Source organism: Prunus persica, chromosome G1 (genome assembly GCF_000346465.2).
Source record: "Prunus persica cultivar Lovell chromosome G1, Prunus_persica_NCBIv2, whole genome shotgun sequence".
Taxonomy (NCBI): domain Eukaryota; kingdom Viridiplantae; phylum Streptophyta; class Magnoliopsida; order Rosales; family Rosaceae; genus Prunus; species Prunus persica.
In genome coordinates, this window is record NC_034009.1 from 24738502 (window position 1) to 24758199 (window position 19698).

Genomic DNA, 19698 nt, shown 5'->3' on the forward strand with positions numbered 1-19698 from the left:
CGGGTACACGACCAAGCAATTTTTGCAATTTTTATATGTTCCAGGTATACCACCAAGCACTCTTGATACGAAATAAAATGCCAACTCAGAATTGATTTTTCATGTTCCGAAATACAGATATTTTACCGCCTTTCAACCACGTGATGATATCCATTTTTGGCACAAGGAAAATAACTAGGTACTTCGAGTTATAACATGCATATGAAAACAAGACTAATATTGAGATCACAATATCTGCCAGGGAAGACACCCTTCCCTGTGAGAAAAAAAGGTATACACAAGTCGATTGCTAAAAGGAAAGGCCAAGCCGATTCAGAGGCTGTCTTGCAGAATAACCATAAACCAAAATCACTTGGATCTTGAAAATTTTATTAAAGATATCTTAAACATCATACATGCATGGCTTGTATACCACAGTGCACTTGCCAGGCTCAAAGCCATCTGCTTCCCTCCCAACAGAGATTGCATCATTAAGCGTTTCGAACTTTATCCCAAAACAGAAACAAGGTCTTTCAGCATCCCAGGTTCCAACAGTACACTCATCTATGAGAAAAACTTAAATGTCCTAATCTATTGTTACTTTCCAACAATGTCTGAATGAAAATATCTCAGTGCTACTTTCCCAAATCAGCCAGTGTTATCATGGATGTACAAGAACATGAGTCATTGGCACGGGCTAACAAGGTTTCATTGCCGCTTGACACAGAATACAGCATAGAAATCAACCATAAAATATCTGGAATGGACCGAGGCAAATTACATGATCAATACATTACCGCAGTGTGCAAATGAAACCTGACATTTTAAAGTACATGGAACAGAATTTAGTCGCACGTAGGCGGATCGTTAGATGTTTGGGACAATTCATCAGCCATCAGCAACCTCCTTTAACTCACATTTGTACCACCACCTTAACGTCAAAAGTGTGCTGGTAGAATATCATCAGTCACCACCTGCACAAACATATGGCAAAGTATTTTCTATATCCCACCTAGGCTTACTGAATCTTCTCGGATTCTATTTGGTTAAGTGAATGGGAAGCTGACACTTTACTATATTCCATCTCCAAGCAACCCATCCCACTCCAGCCATGCCTATAATAGAATTATGCCACACATAAGCAACAATAACCAGATATCAAAATATGAGGATCTTCCTGTCCACTATAGGAGAAAAAAATTCCATAAACCCAGCCCCAGACACATGATATTTATACAAGACTACAAACTTTACATTGTATCTCTACAAGGTCCTTATAAACTAATAATCCACATTAAGGTACAAATTAGTAATTTCGCATTCATCTTCACACCACCAAATGAGCAACACCATTTTCGGAATTTGCATGAATCAAGATTGATACGTATTTATAATTAGAAAAACATATGGACAAATAACACTTGAAGAAACTCAATGTTTTCAACAAGATGTGTATCTAAACCAAACTACACGTTCCAACAGATACATGCAGGAGCCTTTAAAAAGTACCCAGCCCTCCATGCCCCTTCAGTAATACAGAAGCAATATCCATTCATGCAAGCAGCTGTTCTTTGCTAATTCCATGATCAAATGACAATCAGATATCCAAACTTTAACAGAACTGAATCATTTCAAATTGTTCGGTATATTTCACTCCCATGATGTACAAATCAAGCTATTCTGGTTCTAGACAATTTTACACTGCAAATTTCTAATCTCGAGTGACAGAGAAGTAATGTTCCTTGTATGGACGAATTTGGACCAGAAACAGACCAGCTATCCAAAACCTCAGTTATGTCCTCTAATAAGTACGGGAAACAAAAAAATATATACAAAAGCAATTTCTAGATGGAAAAACATGTTGTATATCACCAGTATCACTTCACATTTCAAAATGTATGCATTCAGTTTTTAACCAGAATTGATTTTTATTCAATTATATGAACAAACAAGCAGCAGCTTAAATGGGCCACAATGTGAACCTGCCATTTTGTCAACTTTAGAATGTGAACTGTCCAGGAACTGAGACCAGAGTTTTTTTTTTCTTCCTTTAATGCATTTCTTAAAACATTCTTCTGGAACAAAAGAAGAAAAAAAAAAAAAAAAAGCAAAAACTAAATGCCATCATGAATCATTCCCATAAAGAAACCAATAAGATCCCAAGAAGATAAGACCAAAATCTAAACAAACCAAGGTTTGCATAGTACCTCTAGTGAGCCTGTAGGAACAACTAATTGAAGTTTTATAAATTCCTGGAAGTGCAGGAAACCTCCTCAACCTGCTTGCTTTGATACTGCAGTGACATACGCAGATATATGTCATAAACAATTCTAGAACTAGTGAAATGTTGATTCTTCACGCACACCAGAAGCAAAAGAAGACAACAAATGGACAAAGTCAATCATTTTTCATGCCCACACGTATTGATGGAGGGAAAATACCGATAACCACTAAGACACAGCTAACGAGGCCACTGAAAATAAGGGATGGACCGCTATACCAACACAGCATAGCCATATAATAAATATCAATTCACTATGAACTTACTAAAATTTTGCAAACAGAAGAATCACCCCCTCCTTAAGTAACAAGTTCATATCTGATATTTGAATTCCTACCATGGCACAGATGAAAAAGAGGATGGCAAAGGTTACAGCTTGTGCCCTTCAAATTAACCTTAGTAAGCACTTCAGTTCCAGGTATAACGAGCTTACTTTAACACCACGTTTGAACACTAAATCAAGAACACATTATCAGGTTCACTGACTCAAACCAGTGATTAAAAAAAGCAGCAAATTTGGTTTTCTTTTGTCCCCCTTTTCCTTTTGAGGACTTTTAATTTCCAAGCAGTGCTACTGAACAGACATATTTGCCCTTTCCTTAAAATACAAAAGTTTAAAACGGATATATGGTATATTTCATGGATGTTAATAAGATAACATATTCATCGCAGCTCTACAAAGATTCACCTAATCCTTCACATTTATGCAAGGAGTTAGTTATGACACAACAAAGATTTGCATTATTGACATAATTGAGGTTAGACCGCATTATATTAGTGAATGCTCCAACATCTAAATTGAAATTAAATACACCCTTATGGGTTAAAATCTTCATCCCCCATAACATCCCACAGATATCAAATTAACAGATTACCTTTAAAAAATAATATGGTAATTGTCAAATTCTTCGTCAACGAAAAGCAAAGAACGCCCCCTCCACTCCACACCAACCGTCTCTTGCAAACACAATGTGAATATTAAATATGTTCTAATATAATTGACAGTGCTAATATTGAAAACCAAAGGAGAACTGTTTACAATGTACCCAGGAAAATATGTTACATACACAAGTTTCAGCTGAAACTGATTCTCTTTTTAAAAGAAAAGGCAATTATGCCACACCTCGCAATGAAAGCAGTGTCATAGATGCAATTCTATACGATGATCAAAGATGAAGAACAAAGTTAACCTGCAACAAATCTGGTTGACAGGAGCCATAAAAAAAATACAAATCTCCGCCCAAATCACAAAGAAGTGCCTGCTAAAAAAGAGCACATATGATCGTCTGACATAGAATGTTTGCAACTTCCGTTCAATGCATGTCTCTCACCTCAGCCATGTCCAATTGCGTATCAAGGCCACTGATCACCGATTCATTTCTACTAGCCAAACACACCACCAGTTCCTATTTCCCCTTGCTGCAATTCCTTTCTACGTTGCTCTTCCAAGGGATCAGGACTCTTCAATATTCTCCGTGTGCGCCTGTTTACAACATGGATAAATTTGTTAAATGCAGGAAAATGGAACCAGAAGCAATACTACAGGTGCGAATTGTTTGTAACATTAGAGGTCAAGATACCTGTCTTGAGCATGATGAGCAGGAAATGTTGGCATGAACTCCTTCGATTTGGGAAGAGGAACTTCACGAAACCACTCGTGATTCAGAGCATCTGCAGCTGTAATTCTCTGTATAAAACACAGTACATGTATAAGTAAAATATACCAATAATAACAAAATAAGGCAAGTCTAGATAGCAAACTCACCTCCTCAGGGTCATAAGTTAAAAGCTTGTTCAACAAATTGAATCCAGCATCAGAAAGAACTGGAGATCCAGTAAATGATGTAGCTGGGAACTTCTTGCGCAAAAGGTTATACCTGAAGAAAACAGGTCAGTAGTTAATATATAAACGAAAATTCTTAGCATCTGAAAGCATCACCAATGGAGGCCAGATAGCCAGACCAGAATCACCCAAAGCTGGAAGCCTGGGAAAACAGGCAAGAATAAGAACACCATGATGTCATAATCGAAGTTGGGAATTAGTTCACAATTATATTCATACTTACGGGTGCTTAACAAAGTTGACCTTGACTCCAGGAAGCTTGGAATATCCAGGCCAGATAGTCTCATTTGGTGTGCCAAGGATTCTAAAAATCTGCAGTAATTATAGAGTTAGTGAATATAAATAAATAAATCCACAAGTATGTGAATAAGTAAGAGTGTAACCAAACATCAACAAAAATTAACTTACCTTGTCAAGTTGATCAAATTCCGTTTTCCCATTGAAAAGTGGCTCCTTCGATAATAGTTCAGCCATTATACAACCAAGTGACCACATATCGATTGCCGTTGAATATTCTTTTGCTCCCAACAGGAGTTCAGGTGCCCTGCATTGAATGAGGATAACGACTAAATCTTCTGCCGATATAGAAAAAGCATGAATCTACATACAACACACACAAGCACATGCACACCAGGCAAAGGGAGGTAGTGGTAAAGAGAGGTCAACAGTTGTTATCACATTAAAACCAACACGACCAACATAATTGAGTTGGAAATAGAGATAACATCAAACTCAAAATTCAAAGAGAGATACCAGGAGTAACAAGCTAATTTACAAAAAAGTATGCATCCAACTACTTGAAATTAAAACGAATTTAATTTAATAAAAATGGAAAACCCGCAAAACCACAAATCAATATACAGTCAAAGTGGAAGTAACAGGTTAAACGGGTAAACATAATACATTTTAAGGATGATATGAACACTAAAATCATATGATCAGCTATAAATAGCAACGCAGACCAGAAGGGGATAATGCAACTCACCTGTACCAAAGAGTAACCACCAAATGAGTATACGGTTTCAAAGGACTCCCATACTGACGAGACAATCCAAAGTCACATATTTTCAACTCACCACAATTATTCAAAAGCAGGTTCGATGTCTTCAAATCTCGATGAAGCACCCAATTATCATGAAGATATTTGACACCTTCCAATAACTGGAGCATAAGGCATTTAACTTCACTCTGACTGAATGGCTCCTTCTTCGTCTCCATTAGTGCTTTAAGATCATGTTCCATGTACTCCATCACCATAAAAATACTATCAAGGTTACTCCCCACCACCACTTCCTTCACATCGACAATTGATGGGTGATGAAAAGAAAGAAGAATGTTTATTTCCCTAAGAGAAGTCAATGGAAAACCTTCTCTTTCCTTCTCCATCTTTACCTTCTTCAAGGCCACAATTTCTCCAGTTTTCTTATCCATGGCTCTATATACAACACCATAAGTGCCTTCATCTATCTTGTTTAGTCTCTCAAACTCGTCAACACTTCTACAACCCTGAAGCATGTTTACACTTCTTTGTGGAGGAGCTGCAGGTTCTGAGGTCTCACGAGAGTTATTGTTATCATCAGAATCTGTATCTGACTGACTAACACTAGAGTCATTATTACCATATTCCTTGTCAGTATCCATGTAGTCATCCCTCTCTGAGTCATTATCAGGGTAATCATTCCTACTGGACGACCTAGTATGGGCATCCTGTTCTTCAGATTCGGATGACCTCGCTCTGACTCGTTCAGACCCATCTCTCTTAAGCTCCCCAGACTCAGGTGTCAACGAATTGTTGCGTACTCCATCTTCTACTGACCCTACAAGCGGAATTTTCTTCCTCCTTTTAGGCATTTGCTCGTTCCCTAAAATTTCTCCTTCATCACCAGGAGAATTATTTCCCGCTGCCCATCTTGAAGATGATATATTCCGGGTCGGGGCATATTCTTCATCTTCTAGCTGCTCTGCTTCATGATCATCACCCCATTGCTGACTTTGTGAAGATAGCCCCACTGGAGACTCCAATACACCATTGCTAACAGACCCATGTTCCACAGGTGGCTTAACTGGAGAAGAAGACTGTAAATTCTCGACCTCAACAATTTTAGCTGAAGATATTTGTACACTGCTATCTGAAATAACATTAGGAGACTGATGAAATACCCTAGACGGCGGCGGTGGAGGAGGAAGAGCTGTCGGCGCAGTGGTAATCCTAGTTTTTGACGAATTACTCATTCCTTTGTTGTCATCTCTATCCCAGACAATGGGCGAATACTTCCTTTTCCTCTCTTTCGGAGACTCAGTTCCATTCTCTACGACCTTTGAAACCACAGTTTCTCTGACCTGCGATACAGATTCAATAGCATCATCAGACCCACTCTCACTCGACAATTCACCAGGTTCCCTGTCCAAGGCCCTAACAGAAAACCCACTTTGCTTAGGCCCACGACTACCAGCCCCACCACCGCTGCTGCTCGAAGAGGAGCGATACCCACCATTCCTCTCCTTTATATCCTTCTGCCTAACCCTAATTCTATCTCTCAAATCCCTACCTTGACCCCTTTCACCATCACGATTTCCGTTCCTCATCCGTTCGTAGTCCTCCTTAGCTGTAGCGAAATCCCTCCTTGGCAAATCAAAATTGGACTCCCGGTCCCTGAACTCATTATCGCGATAACCCCCATGTCTTCCAGTGGCCATATATTTATATATCCGAGCTCTAGAGAACCACAGAATAGGGAGTCCTTATCCCAATTCAAGTCAGCTATAAAACCCTAACCCTAAACCCCCACAAAATCAGCCCGACTAATTCCCCAATATTTCAATTGCAAAGTTACAAACTTACGACGAAAATCAATACGTAACCCTAAGTCCAAACAGACTCAGATCTAAATACAAAACGAGATTAAAACAAGAAAGCAGTAGAGACTAACATGCACTTCTTCGATTCACGAGCTATGCAGCTTCGGAGATTATTCGATTAAAATTGGGAAATGAAACCCTAGAAATTGAAACAAGAAATTGAAAAATATAGGTATAGCTGTGGGAATTAGGGTTTGAAATAGATTGGTTGATACTGCTAAAAGGTACGTGAGACAGAGAGAGACAGAGAGAGAGAGGCGGCGAGCGCCGATTGTAAGCGAAAGAAAGCCCTCGAACGAAGACGGAGAGGGAAAGAGTGCGCGTGTTTGAGATCGGATTGGGCTTTTGGGTTCGCGAAATTTTGGTTTCGCTACTTTTATTTTGTTTTTTTGATTAGTTTAAATTATTTTAATGAAATTGCTAAATATCGATTGACTGACTGACTCCATGTCATTTTTTTCTTTTTTTTTTTTGGAAAGCATTTTAGGCTCTCTTTGCTAATTTTTTTTATTTTTCTATTGAAAATATCATGGAAATAGTATACACAATGGACTCCCTAAGTATCCGTTTGGTATTACTTATTTGGGGTCATAAGTGATTTTTTGAAATTTTGTGGAGTCCAAGCCTGTTTGGTAAAAGGGTTGAAAACCACTTTTGTCAAAGAATTGCTATGAGCAACCACAAGGTGTGGTGTTGTTGGCAAACTGTCACCTCTAGTTGGCGAGTTACTTGGTGCATCAATGGCAGAAGTTCGAAACCCGTTGAAAGCACTTTGTGGCCAGGGGCAAGCCGAACCCAGAGCAGAGATTAATCTCGCCCTTCGGGTGTGGGGACACCTCGTAGTATTTACCCAAAAAAAAAAATTTGTGAGTCAAAGCCATTAAGAGAAGTAAGTGTGGACCTGCTTTCAATTTCTTAATCAAATTGAGGAGGCACCGGATAATTAATGAAATTTTCATATTCCAAAAATACCCTAATCTAATTTCACGCTCTCATTCTTCTCCCTCAGGCCTCTCTCTTCAATCGTGATCTTGAGTCTTCACGCCCTCTCTTCCCATAGCTTCCTCTTCCATTCGTTCTTTTTTTTTTTTTTTTGGATCAATCGAAGCAAAGGCACAAGACTCAGGTAAAAGACACATTAGATATATTTATTCCGAATTTTATTATTCCATTTCGCTTTAATTTATAGGATTTTAATTGCTGCTTTGGGATGAATTTTGTGCTTGTGTTTGTGATGAAGTTTTGTTTATATTGTTAAGCCAAAATTGAAATTAATCTTTGTGTTTTGTTGTTGCTTTTACTACCATGTTGTCATGTTTGGTGTTTGGGGTTAAGGATTTTTATATTTTAGGGCTTCGGTGGTTTGATTAGGGAGTTCGAAGAAAAGTACACACCAGAAGTTTGACGAAAGGTTTGAACAACCTTTTGCAGCTGCTGTTGCGAACAACAGAAGCTAGTCAATTAGTGAGAGTAGTTCCAATGGAAACTCGTAGGAAATCTTTTTGCCACTCACTCAGCCCCCACCCCCAACCAATATATATATAGGGCGGATCTGTGGCATCGCAAATTTGACAGATGTTTTGACACAATTTTATAGCCTTTAGATGCAAGCACTTTCAAGGGCTAAGATTAAATGTGATTTTATTATTTATTTATTTTATTTCGATAACATAACAAATAAAATAAAATATTAAACTCACCATTTTTCAAGGTAGCATAAATGTAGGCTTAAATCTCTCCATCTCATCCAATCTCTTCTAACGTTTTGAGTTTGAACTTTTTATTTATTTAATTTTTTTTCCTTTATTTGGAAACAAAGTTCTGAGTTGATCTCCAAACACGCAAGGATCTATTCCATATTTTTCCATTCCAACACTTCATGCAATTTTCGCTAAATATTCTTGAGATTGTTTGAAAATCTTAATTGTTAATTGTGCTAAGAAGCTATGTGTAACAACCCGATCCTAAATTAATATTTAATTAGTAAAGTATTCAAACAAAAGACAATGTTACCCCGGAATATTTTAATAGGTTTACCTGTTGATGTGTTGACCGGGGAGACTTTGGTGGAATTGTTACATCCCGGTCCGAAAGTGTGTTAAAATAATTAATGTAAGAGAGAATGAATTTAAATGAGGAATAAATTCAAAGAAACATTAAAATAAAATGATTTGAATTAATTCAGGTTTTTGAGAAATTAAAATATTATTTAATATTAAACAGGGGCAAAAAGGTCATTTTAAGTTCGGGAAGGAATTTGGAAATTTCAATTGGATTGTTGTGGACTCGAATCGGAGTTGTAACGAAGAAATGGCTATCAAAAGAAGTTCAGTTTTTTTTCAACTCAGAATTTCTGCATTTTGGGGAGCTCGAGCAGCCAACTTCAAGAGGTGATTTCTCTCAACTCCGACTAGCAATTCAAGCAAGACCTGTCTCGTTAGAACCACCACACTTCTCTCTTTCAGCACCAACCCTTTGCCGCCTCGATCCGCGGCCGTAGTCTCCAGAAACAACCAAGAAACATGCAGTTTTGGATAGTTTTTTTCTCCCTCCTCTAACCACCGTTTCATGCGAGTGAGGTATGCTTTCTCACTTATTTTTCATGATCTAGCTGATGGTTTGATAGGAATTTATCAATTCTGAGCCTAGGTAGTTCGATTTTCGAATTGAATTTCAGCCAATTTTGGGATCGCGATTCCGGCCACTTTTTAGGGTAGGTCCAAGAACAAAAGTGGTTCCAAATAGGATGTTTTTCCTAGAGTAGGAAGCTGGGTTTCCAGTTTTGAAGAATTCTGGTTACCAGAATTTGATCAAGCCACCCGCGCGTGGGCAACCTGATGGGGTCACTCTCAGTCCTTGAATGATCCTCGTGTTGTCACGAGCACGTAGGAATTCGGGGATCTCAATTTGGACAACGTTTGAGCCCCAATCGGATCTCGCATATTGTGTGATTTCCGAGTTCGATACATTTAAATCGTTGGATCGTAGTCAATTTCATATATGTTAATCTAGATAATTCCATGATCGTGTAAAAATTGACGGATTGTAAATGGAGTCCTGGATACTCCGAAAAGGTCAATCCTAAGGTTAGGTCTACAGTAACTATCCGATCATGCAATCATGAGCAATCCGACCGTCCGATCGAGACCGAACTCTCGGGACTTGCGTCCCAGGCTTATTGGGACCTTCGGGGACTCCCGGATTTGTGATAGGAGGTAGTGGACCCCATGCGGGCCCCGTTGACCCAATTTGGGAAGTCTGACCACTTTGTTGACTGAGAGTCTTCCGAGGTAGTTTATCCTTCGAGAAGTATTAGAACGATCTTATACTTGAGGAGTGACTGTTATGTTAAGTGTTTTGTTTATGTTTGGTTTATGAGTTTACGTTATAACGTTTCGTGTTGATATTGGATATTATTTTGATATTGGAAGTTATTTATGTATTGTGTTGATTATTATTATTGTATCTAGCTGAGTGTTGTTGGATAATTTAATGTTCTTGAGTTGCTATATAATCGAATTACTTTTTAAGGATATTATATTGTGTTCAGTTGTGAAGAGTTGGAAATGTTTTGTATCGGATTCCGAAAGGAACAAGGAATTAAGTGAATGTCCAACTACATGTCAAATAAAGACAACAAATACAATGTGAATGATTTTTGGATAGTCAGGTATGTTTTTGTTGTTGTTTTTGTGTTTAATGCAATATAATCTAATTTGTTAATGACATTTGTGTGCAACTACTCTTTAATTTGTGATTGCCAATTTATTTTTCTTATTAAACATTGATTGCTTATTGGAGGCAGCAAGGGACCTTATAGGGGCACAAGGAGCTTATTTTTGTATCAAACATTTAACTTTATCAAATGGAAACATTTAAATTTTAATGAGTTTGATTTCTAATTATCATTACATATTTATTGATGGTGACTTTTAGTGATAAAAAAATTGTTTATGACATTATGTTATGGCAAATTTTTATTTATAGTATTTTCGTATTAGATTATGTGAGGCCCCAATTTAAGTTTCGCAAAGGGCCCTCAAAATCTCAAAGACGACCCTGATTTTAGTCCATGGGGAAGTCGAGTTGGATTTGATCAAATGTATTTAACCGATGCTCTGTCCATGGACCATAATGATTTTCAAAATAAGAGTTATCATGCATAAAAGATAGGGCACATGAATCTTCGTCTTCCAATCTAACCATCCTATCATCTGTTTTAAGAGCAATTCTAGCTGTATGACCAAGCCTCGGGCTGGAGGCAAAAAAAAGCCAAAATCTGTTTCCAGCGAGGAGCCCAAGCTCAGGCTGGGAGTGGGTCCCATGAAGACGGGCTGGCTCGAAGGCCAGTTTAGCCCGAGCTCGAGCCCGAGGGTTGATGACATCAGGCGCGATGTCAGCGCGACGTTATCGCACGATTTAAATTTTTTTTACCATTGGCGCTTGCATTGCATGCACCAACGGCAAAAAAAAAAAAATTAAACCAGCGTGCGCTGACGTCAGCCCTGCGCAAGCTCCAATGGGTAGAAGACAGGTGTCACGCCCCCAGCGCTCCGATCTGCTTCTCCTCCTCCAATCCAACAGCTAGCATTTTTTTGGCAATAAAATTATGAAAAAAAAAATCAAAAATTTTAAAAATAATAATAAAAAATTCTGATTTTTTTTTTCCTATAAATACTTATCAATACCCTTCACTTTCAACACCAATCCTCATACATTTTATTCTGCTTCTACTATTATTCACTTTTTACTCAACATTTTCCTCTCTTTCACCTTGTATTTTTATTTCTTATCTTTATGGCTTATTCTATCGAAACCGGAGGGGCATTGAGCACCATGGAAGATGTTTCCTTGTCTGAGGCTTAGGTCCAAGTTTGCCATTGTCTCGTGTCAAGCAATGAGATGAAATTTTTCATATGTGGAAAAAATTTTATGCCGAATTTTGTGAAAAAATTCCAAGGTCGACTCGTACGGAGATGACATTGTCTAGTAGGTGGAAAATTCTCAATAAAGAGTTGGGAAAATGGAGAGATGCCTCGGCAAAAGCGATGGACAACTATAGAAGCGGGGAAAATCGTAGATGATTCAAGCACAGATGTGGTTTGGTGCAACTGGGCAAGGCAAAAAAAGTTTCAACTATCATGAATGTTGGGAGGTGGTGAAAAATTACAAACGCTTCAGAATTATTCCCACGGGTCCTGCCGTTATGTTAAACGAGACACCACTCCGTGATTCAATGACATCGGATTCACCTAGAGTCAAGACTCACCCATCGAAAAGGAGCTAAGACTCATTGGCTGAAAGGCTGCGAAGGCAAAGAAAGCGGGTAATTCGAGCAATAATACATCAAAAAATTTAGAGGAAATTGCAAGGCAGAACCAAACCAAAATTGAAATGGAGCAGAAATGCCAAGAGAACGAGATGGAAATTCGAGCCGAGTATGCACAAGAAAGGGAGTATTTGAGCAAAAAAAAGATATACAAGACGGATCGAGAAACCATGGCGATAAATACAAGCTATATGTCCCCTGAAACAAAACAATTTTGGAAGCTAGAACGAATGGATGTTATGAGAAGAAGACTTTTCCAGGATGATGGGCCTAGCAACACAGATTGGTTAAATGATGAAAACCATTAAATTAGTTGGCATACCTTTGATGACTTGTATTTTTCATGTTTTCTATTAAAGTTGTTGTAATTCATGTATTTTATTTTAGTAGTAGTAATTGTTAATGACTTGTATTGGATTTCTTTATTTAATAAACAAAGCATTCAATAAAATACCTTTTTATTTAACATATTCCATACATCAAACAAAACATAATTAAAATAAATAAATAAACTACAAACAAGGCACAATAATAATAACAAACCACAACCAAACTATAATAAATAAAAAACAACACAACCAAACCATAACTAAATAAAACATAACCAAAGCATCTACGCTCCATCATTCATCTTCATTGCCTTTCACTGCCCATAGATGCTCCATCAAGTCAAGTTGCTTTTCATGAATATACGAAGATTGCATCTCTATATATCGATCTATCATCCGGGTCATGAAACGACCATCCCTTACCAACAGTTCCGGCTCAAACAGTTCTCCACTTGGCCCCATGAGCCTTTCATAAATTCGTGTCAAGGCCGTGTTCATGGAATCCGGTTCGTAGACCTCTACAGCATCATAATCGTACTCATCCTCCACAATCATATTATGGAGGATGATGCAAGTCATCATAATGCTTCTGAGGATCTCCTTATCAAACATACGGGCCGCATCTCGAATAATCAACCATCGAGCTTGAAGGATGCCAAAACACCTTTCGACATCTTTCCTGTATCCTTCTTGATAGGTAGCAAATAATTTTTGCTTTTGGGACCGAGGATTCGGGATGGATTTGACAAATGTGGTCCACCTCGGGTAGATGCCGTCAGCTAGATAATACCCTGTCTGGTAGACTGTATTGTTGACTTGATAGGTGATATTGAGGCCTTGGCCTCTCAAAACATCCTTGAAGACCGGGGATTGACCCAGCACGTTGAGGTCATTTTGGGATTCAGCAACTCGGAAGAAGGTATACCAAACCCATGTATCGAAGCCTGCAACGGCTTCAAGGATGATACTTTTTTAGCCTTTTATATTTTCGTAATCACCTTGCAAGGCAGTTGGGCAATTCTTTCATTGTCAGTGCATGCAGTCGATGCTACCAATCATTCCTGGAAATTCTCGAGCTTCGGCTTTTTGTAGAAGCCGTTGGAGGTCCCTGGGAGTAGGTCTATGCAGATAGTCCCTAGTGTATAGAGTTTCAACTGAATCACAAAATCTTACCAAAGCTTCCAACGTAGTGGACTTCCCCATCCGGGCAATCTCATCAACCTGATCAGCAGATGCTCCATACGCCAACATTCGTATAACAACTGTAAGCTTTTGCTCTGAAAGAAGTCCCAAAACCCCAGCAGTATCACACTTTTGAACAAAGTATGCATCATAATTGCAAATATCATGCATGACTTTATTGAAAAAATGGGGTTGCATTCTAAATCGCCTTCGAAAATCAACATCATAGTACAAAGAAGTTGGGATAAAATAATCTTCCAAAAGATTCTTACCCCGAGAATGCCTATGTCTGTCCACATTTCTGTGACGGCCGACTTGTGAACCACGGCGGCGACCTTGGTTCTCTTCATCTTGCAAAGCCACTGCTATGACAACTTGTTCATCGACTTCTCTCTGCAACATATTTATTTCATCTGCTCTATGGTTTTTCTCATTTGTTTCTCGCTCTTGCCTCTCCAAGCATCTCCTAAATTCTTCCATTGAGAATGAATGGAGTATGAATTCTAAACTCTGATAAATGGAAATATAGAAAGATGTAGTGTGAGAGGTATGAGCTAAGCCTCTGGTTTTATAGAAAATTTTGGCAAGATAGAGATGCCATGTGGCTTGATTTGATTGGATGAAAATCTTATCTGAAATTTGAAATTTATCTGAAATTTGAACCCAAATTTATCTGAAATTTGAATTTTGAAATTCATTTGAAATTTGAACCCAAAAATTAATCTGAATTTTGAATTTTGTAATTCATCCAAAATTTGAACTCAAAAATCTTATCCAGAAATTTTATCCGATTATGAATAGTCTTGACACGTAAGAACTCGGAAATCTTATCCAAATTAATTATTGAGGTAATAAAATTTGTGAAAAAACAAAAAAATGAATAGTAATTGCCCTTTGCCATGGCAATGGGTGGAAACACACAATACTATTTGCAAGGGCAACCACTATTCACGTGAATAGTGTCTGCCCTAACTCCCCCATTGCCATGGCAAAGGGCAAATGAGTGGAGTTGCTTTAACAGTCATAATGTTTGTGAGATTTGTTAGGCGGAGGACGCAAGTGAAAATTGAACTCTTGCATGAATAAGAGGCTAAAGTGCTCTATCATTGAGGCTATAAGCCTACAAGTAGTGAGATAAACGTTTCTATTGTCGTCACAACTAAATGTTGCTCTTAGTAACATTTTAAAGCCAAACATTTCGCCTAGTGAAAATGGTTGGCCCAATGACAGGTTATATGAAACCTCAAACTTATTGATTTATCAACTAACTCATAGTTTATTGGTACTTATATTCCCAATGTTAGAAGCGATCTCGAGTCCAATCCGTTGATGAGGAAAATGCCAGTAATAATTAGCTTGTCTCCATTTCGTTCAATCCGTTCCAACCAAATTCTACTTACTATATTCCCATCTATGGAGACACGCCACCATAATATTCTCCAAACACAATCTGAAAACCATGATATTGGTTTATGGAAGGAATCATCGTTCCACATGAATCATGATGACAGCAAGTTACATGTTTGGCCCCATAGGAAAGAATACAGGCATACAAATTTCTTAGATTTTTGCCCTGTGGTAGGAAATGGAGCATTTTGGGGCCGAAGGGTTCACATACTCAGAAATAAGAAACTAATGTCAAAAAATAAAAAAGAGAGTAAAAGAGGTATTTGTGAATGGGGTGGGTGTTCACAAATTATTTTAGGAACTTACCCCTTCCCTTAAATGCATGTTTCAAACAGTTAACAAATATGATAAACTCCACAATAGATCCACAAGGTTCAATTACATATTTAATAAGTGGCAGAAAAAGAAAAAGAACTAGTAGATGTTACATGTACTAAAGATATTGCTACCAGCAAAGAGAAGGCAACTTGAATGAGAATGTAGAGGGCAAATGGCCAGTCCTCCTTATGTAATCTGCCTTTTCTGAAGTTCTTAAAGCTTTTTCATTGAGTTTGGCCTCTGCATTAGCCCTCTTTTCTTCAGCTATTCTTCTAGTCGCGGCAAGTTTATTCGTTAACTTTTCTTGACCGCGAGCTTTCATTCTCTCAGCTTTCACCTAATAACAAAGCAAACAACACGTTAGAAAGCTCTAAGAATACTATTCCATTGGATTCCATATCTGTGAACCAGAGCTAATTGCTTTTGGTGTTATTTGGACAGACTTGTAGATATTGTTGTGGCAGTCTGAGCATTTGCAATCACACTTCTATATAGTATCCGGGGAGGCATTGATTTGCAGTTAATATATAAACTGCAAAGCCATTGTCATGTCCTACTTTGAAGTTAATAATATAGATAGGAAACTGGTTGGGCATATTTGCCACCATTTCATGAGTTTGTGGTCATAACACCAAGAAGGCATTAATTTCAGTATGAATCGGTACAAGGATAAGTGATTTGGGAAAAAAGGGATTCATGCCAGTGCTAGTTTTTCGTTGTTATGAAGCCCAAGACACTGATTTGGATCTGTATTTTTTTTTTTTTTTTCATGAAAAGCAATCTGAGCTGATGCTTGGTTCTTTTTGCAATTTGGAGAAGCTTGAACTTCTTGGCTACTAGGTACTAGCAAATATGTGTGGCAAACAAACTGACTTGAAGACTCACAATACAAAATCTAGGATCTAAACAAAGGAGAGTAAATGGAAATATTCTGAAAAGACAAAGAACAGAATCTAGAGAATCAGTACCTCCATTTTTCTCATTTCCATCTCAGCTTTCCTCTTCTCATGATTTTCCCAGGCTTGTATTCTGACCTCTTCGCGTTTATACCTACATAACAATACAAATTTAAGATGTACCCAGCTAGCTATAATTGAAAGTTTAAGGCCTCAGATGGCCTATGTAAGCAAACTTGACCCAATAAGTCCTCACATTTGAGTAAAAAATACTGAAGTGCTGCATATATAATTAATTGCAACTGATTATAACTTGCCGGGGAAAAGAATATCAGTAACCTCTCACCTTGCCATATATTTAGCACGTTCTGCCTCATCCCAAGCCATTGCTCGAGTTTCTAGGGGACTTGGTTTTCTAGCTTGATCTGAGTTCTGGTTGTCAGGCATACTCTTGCAAGCATTTGATTCTTCTACATACCTTTTGGCTGCACCACTCCCTCTCCCACAAGACTTGGCCTCATGACTACTTCTGCCATCAGTGGATTTTTGATAGCCCTGACTAGCTTGCATCCCATGTTGGCATGGCCTTACTGGGGTGGAGGATCCTGAAGATATAGGGCTCCGTGCCGCAGGAGTTGTGGCTCTAATAGGGGTGGCAGTTCTCGAAGGCTCTTGGCTTGCAATGGGGGTCATTTCTGTTCCCATGTCCCTCAAACATAAAGATCTCATAGCTGCTGTTGAGTTTTCCATTGGTTTGTTGCTTCTCCAAACTGAGTCATCACAGTCCACTTTCTTTGTCTCCACATCATATTGATTTGGCCTTGCAGAGCCATCACATCCATTTTCCTCTTCTTCTTCTTCTTGTTGATCTTCTACCCCATCATCCTCTCCACTTGAATAGTCCTGCTCCTTCTGTGGCACAGGAGCTATGAGTCTCAAGTCATCTGCATTTGAGTTTCTGGGCTTGGTTTTGGATTGGTTTTTGTCTGGTCCTCTTGACAGCCCCACTAGCCATTTTTGTGCATCATCCCATTTTGATGGCGTTGGTTTGCCTAAGGCTGTTCGATGATGAGGGGTACGGCTAGCCCCATTTGCTTTGTGAAACTCAAAATTTATAGCACTGCTGCCAGAAATCTCCTGAGTTGGTCCATGGTTGTTATAGCACCCCTTATCCTCTATGGATCTCATTCTTGCTCAAACAAATCTCTCACTCTCTCTCTCTCTATCTCTCTCACTCACATGGGCCACACAAGACAACTCTATAACCACTAAACCAGAACTCCATTCCACACAATCATGTTCAACACAATCTTCCTCTTCTTTCTTTCTTTCTTTCTTTCTTCTTTTTCTTTTTTCTCAGTCTGCAATTGCACAGAAGTAGAGATTCTATCAGCAAACCAACCTGGACCAAAATCCTATCTTTGTTAATTACCTTAGTTCTCTAACTTCATGCTAAAACAGATCTGGGAGACAGAACCATCCCCAATAATTCCCCCAACAAAAACAAGCTCTTTATACAAGCCTACTGAGAACCATGTAGCTTGACAGATAACTACTCTTCAGCATACATGAGTAACGTGATGAAGCACATGAGACACCTAATGATCTTCCTACCCACTAAACAGAGAAATTATATGGCCTAGCTTAGAAGTAATTAAATGCAATGGACAAAATTGTTACATCAACAAAAATTAATGGTACCCGGCAAAAACCCAGAAAAATCTGAACTTTCCAACACTGCAGCAGCAAGGGACCCAGGACCCATCTGGGATTTATCCACTATGCCAACTAATCTCCAAAGTTAAAAACTTTAAACACCAATTAGCCTGGAAATGAAAGCATCCCAAACCCAGAGGTCAAAAATAACTGCAGATGGCTAGTTAAGTGATCCAATGTAATGTACAGATGACCCAGCTGTAGAAAAGATTCAACAGAGAATTTAGGTTGAATTTCAACACAGAACAACAATTGACAGATGGGTTTTGCAGAAGAAACCTTGTCCTGGGAGAATAATATACCTTTATTATACACATGGAATTTTGTGACCCGCAGAATTTACAAATGAAGTTCAGATCCACTCACATTAAAAATACTAAAGAAATGCATGATTGAAACATGAAACTCCTACAAATGGCAGCAATAGTAAAACCACTTACATGGGAATTTGTGAACTTTACCACTGAGAAAACTGGCACAACAGTAACAACAGGTAAGTTGCTTACAAATTTACAAGTTACAATTTCACCAAGTATTCTTGGGAAGAGGTTCAGCAACCCACAGAAAAATATTGTAACTGCTCTAGTCCCTAGAGAGTGAAAAAAGGTTTTGAAATACGGTTGTCCTTTGAAACGGTAACTAGCTGATCGAGTGTTTGAGGTGGTGACACGTGAACGGTCAGGATGAACAAGAGTGTCAGTTCCCTCAGATGCAATGTCTGGGCTCTGTGGCTTTCACGTGGCCATGGGTGAGGTGACGAAGAGCTTCTGCAAGTCTGAGCCAATTGGTTAATAAATGATTGTATGGACGTCGTAGATAGTGTCGTTTGGCTAAATAAGTCAAGCAAGCAAGGCAGTGGCAAATTGGCAAATAAATCACATGCTGTCATGTTAGCAAGCATTGTGAGAAAAGTTTAATAATCCAATCTGTTGGGATTATTAAATTCCACACCCCACACTTTCTTATTTTGTCATTTTGTTCCATGGGCAATTTGGATGATTGGGGCTTTGTTCTAGAGCATCTTCAACCGATATGTCAAATTACTATATGGATATAAAATAGTAAAAATTAAAAATTAAAGTTGCTTCAACCGATTAGTCAAATTTTACATTGATTTGAAGACTAGAAGAAATATGTCAAAAATAACATATCAAAAAACTTGATGTCAAATGTTATTTTAATATTTTTTTTAGTTATGAACCCCCTTATTATTTACTCTTTTTTAAAACTTGATGCATCATATGGACCTCATTTGCTTTTAAAAATATAATACAATAATATGATATTCGTCATTTCTGGTAGAGTTAAATTTTTTTCAAAGTGTCAAATTGCCACATAAATCATCAAATTTAAATTTAATATTTTGTATTTGACATCTCCCATGAAGATGCTCTTAAGCAACTAGGATTTGAAAAAACACACCATTTTATGCCTAGGCAATTTGGATCCACAAGAGAATGCCATTGCATTTTCAAGGTTGTAAATTGTTATTGAACACATCGAGTAAGTTCAAATTGACATAATATAAAATCTATTAGTTCAATGAGTAAAATTCATTG

General features: G+C 38.2%; 2 protein-coding genes across 9 annotated transcripts; both read right to left on the reverse strand.

The window, feature by feature from the left end:
• On the reverse strand, nucleotides 342-7519 carry LOC18793041 (cyclin-dependent kinase G-2). 7 transcript variants are annotated; one of them, XM_020557536.1, is made up of 9 exons: nucleotides 5089-6800; nucleotides 4512-4647; nucleotides 4327-4415; nucleotides 4026-4137; nucleotides 3841-3947; nucleotides 3592-3743; nucleotides 3136-3215; nucleotides 2187-2272; nucleotides 342-1094 (listed from the first exon to the last, which is right to left on the reverse strand). In XM_020557536.1, exons 1-6 carry the CDS (start codon nucleotides 6798-6800, stop codon nucleotides 3644-3646), a joined length of 2256 nt encoding a protein of 751 aa, XP_020413125.1. In that variant the 3' UTR covers nucleotides 342-1094; nucleotides 2187-2272; nucleotides 3136-3215; nucleotides 3592-3643. The 7 variants fall into 7 exon arrangements, with proteins under 7 accessions (XP_020413125.1, XP_020413121.1, XP_020413109.1 ...); XM_020557532.1 differs by adding an exon at nucleotides 1962-2054 and having other exon boundaries at nucleotides 595-1094; nucleotides 3136-3743; nucleotides 5089-7327; XM_020557520.1 differs by having other exon boundaries at nucleotides 595-1094; nucleotides 3136-3743; nucleotides 5089-7504.
• LOC18791632 (uncharacterized protein At3g61260) lies at nucleotides 15472-18711 on the reverse strand. Of its 2 annotated transcripts, XM_020555983.1 has the most exons (4): nucleotides 18442-18711; nucleotides 16770-18337; nucleotides 16496-16577; nucleotides 15543-15864 (listed from the first exon to the last, which is right to left on the reverse strand). In XM_020555983.1, exons 2-4 carry the CDS (start codon nucleotides 17609-17611, stop codon nucleotides 15655-15657), a joined length of 1134 nt encoding a protein of 377 aa, XP_020411572.1. In that variant the 5' UTR covers nucleotides 17612-18337; nucleotides 18442-18711; the 3' UTR covers nucleotides 15543-15654. The 2 variants fall into 2 exon arrangements, with proteins under 2 accessions (XP_007223247.1, XP_020411572.1); XM_007223185.2 differs by having other exon boundaries at nucleotides 15472-15864; nucleotides 16770-18711.

Coding starts and splice junctions, on each gene's coding strand:
- LOC18793041 (XM_020557536.1), bottom strand. CDS start 6,800: ATGGCCACTGGAAGACATGGGGGTTATCGCGATAATGAGTTCAGGGAC. Junction 4,416..4,511: donor AATTTGATCAACTTGACAAG/GTAAGTTAATTT, acceptor TAATTACTGCAG/ATTTTTAGAATCCTTGGCAC. Junction 3,744..3,840: donor GCTCATCATGCTCAAGACAG/GTATCTTGACCT, acceptor TGTTGTAAACAG/GCGCACACGGAGAATATTGA.
- LOC18791632 (XM_007223185.2), bottom strand. CDS start 17,611: ATGAGATCCATAGAGGATAAGGGGTGCTATAACAACCATGGACCAACT. Junction 16,578..16,769: donor CGTGCTAAATATATGGCAAG/GTGAGAGGTTAC, acceptor ATTGTTATGTAG/GTATAAACGCGAAGAGGTCA. Junction 15,865..16,495: donor TGGAAATGAGAAAAATGGAG/GTACTGATTCTC, acceptor CTTTGTTATTAG/GTGAAAGCTGAGAGAATGAA.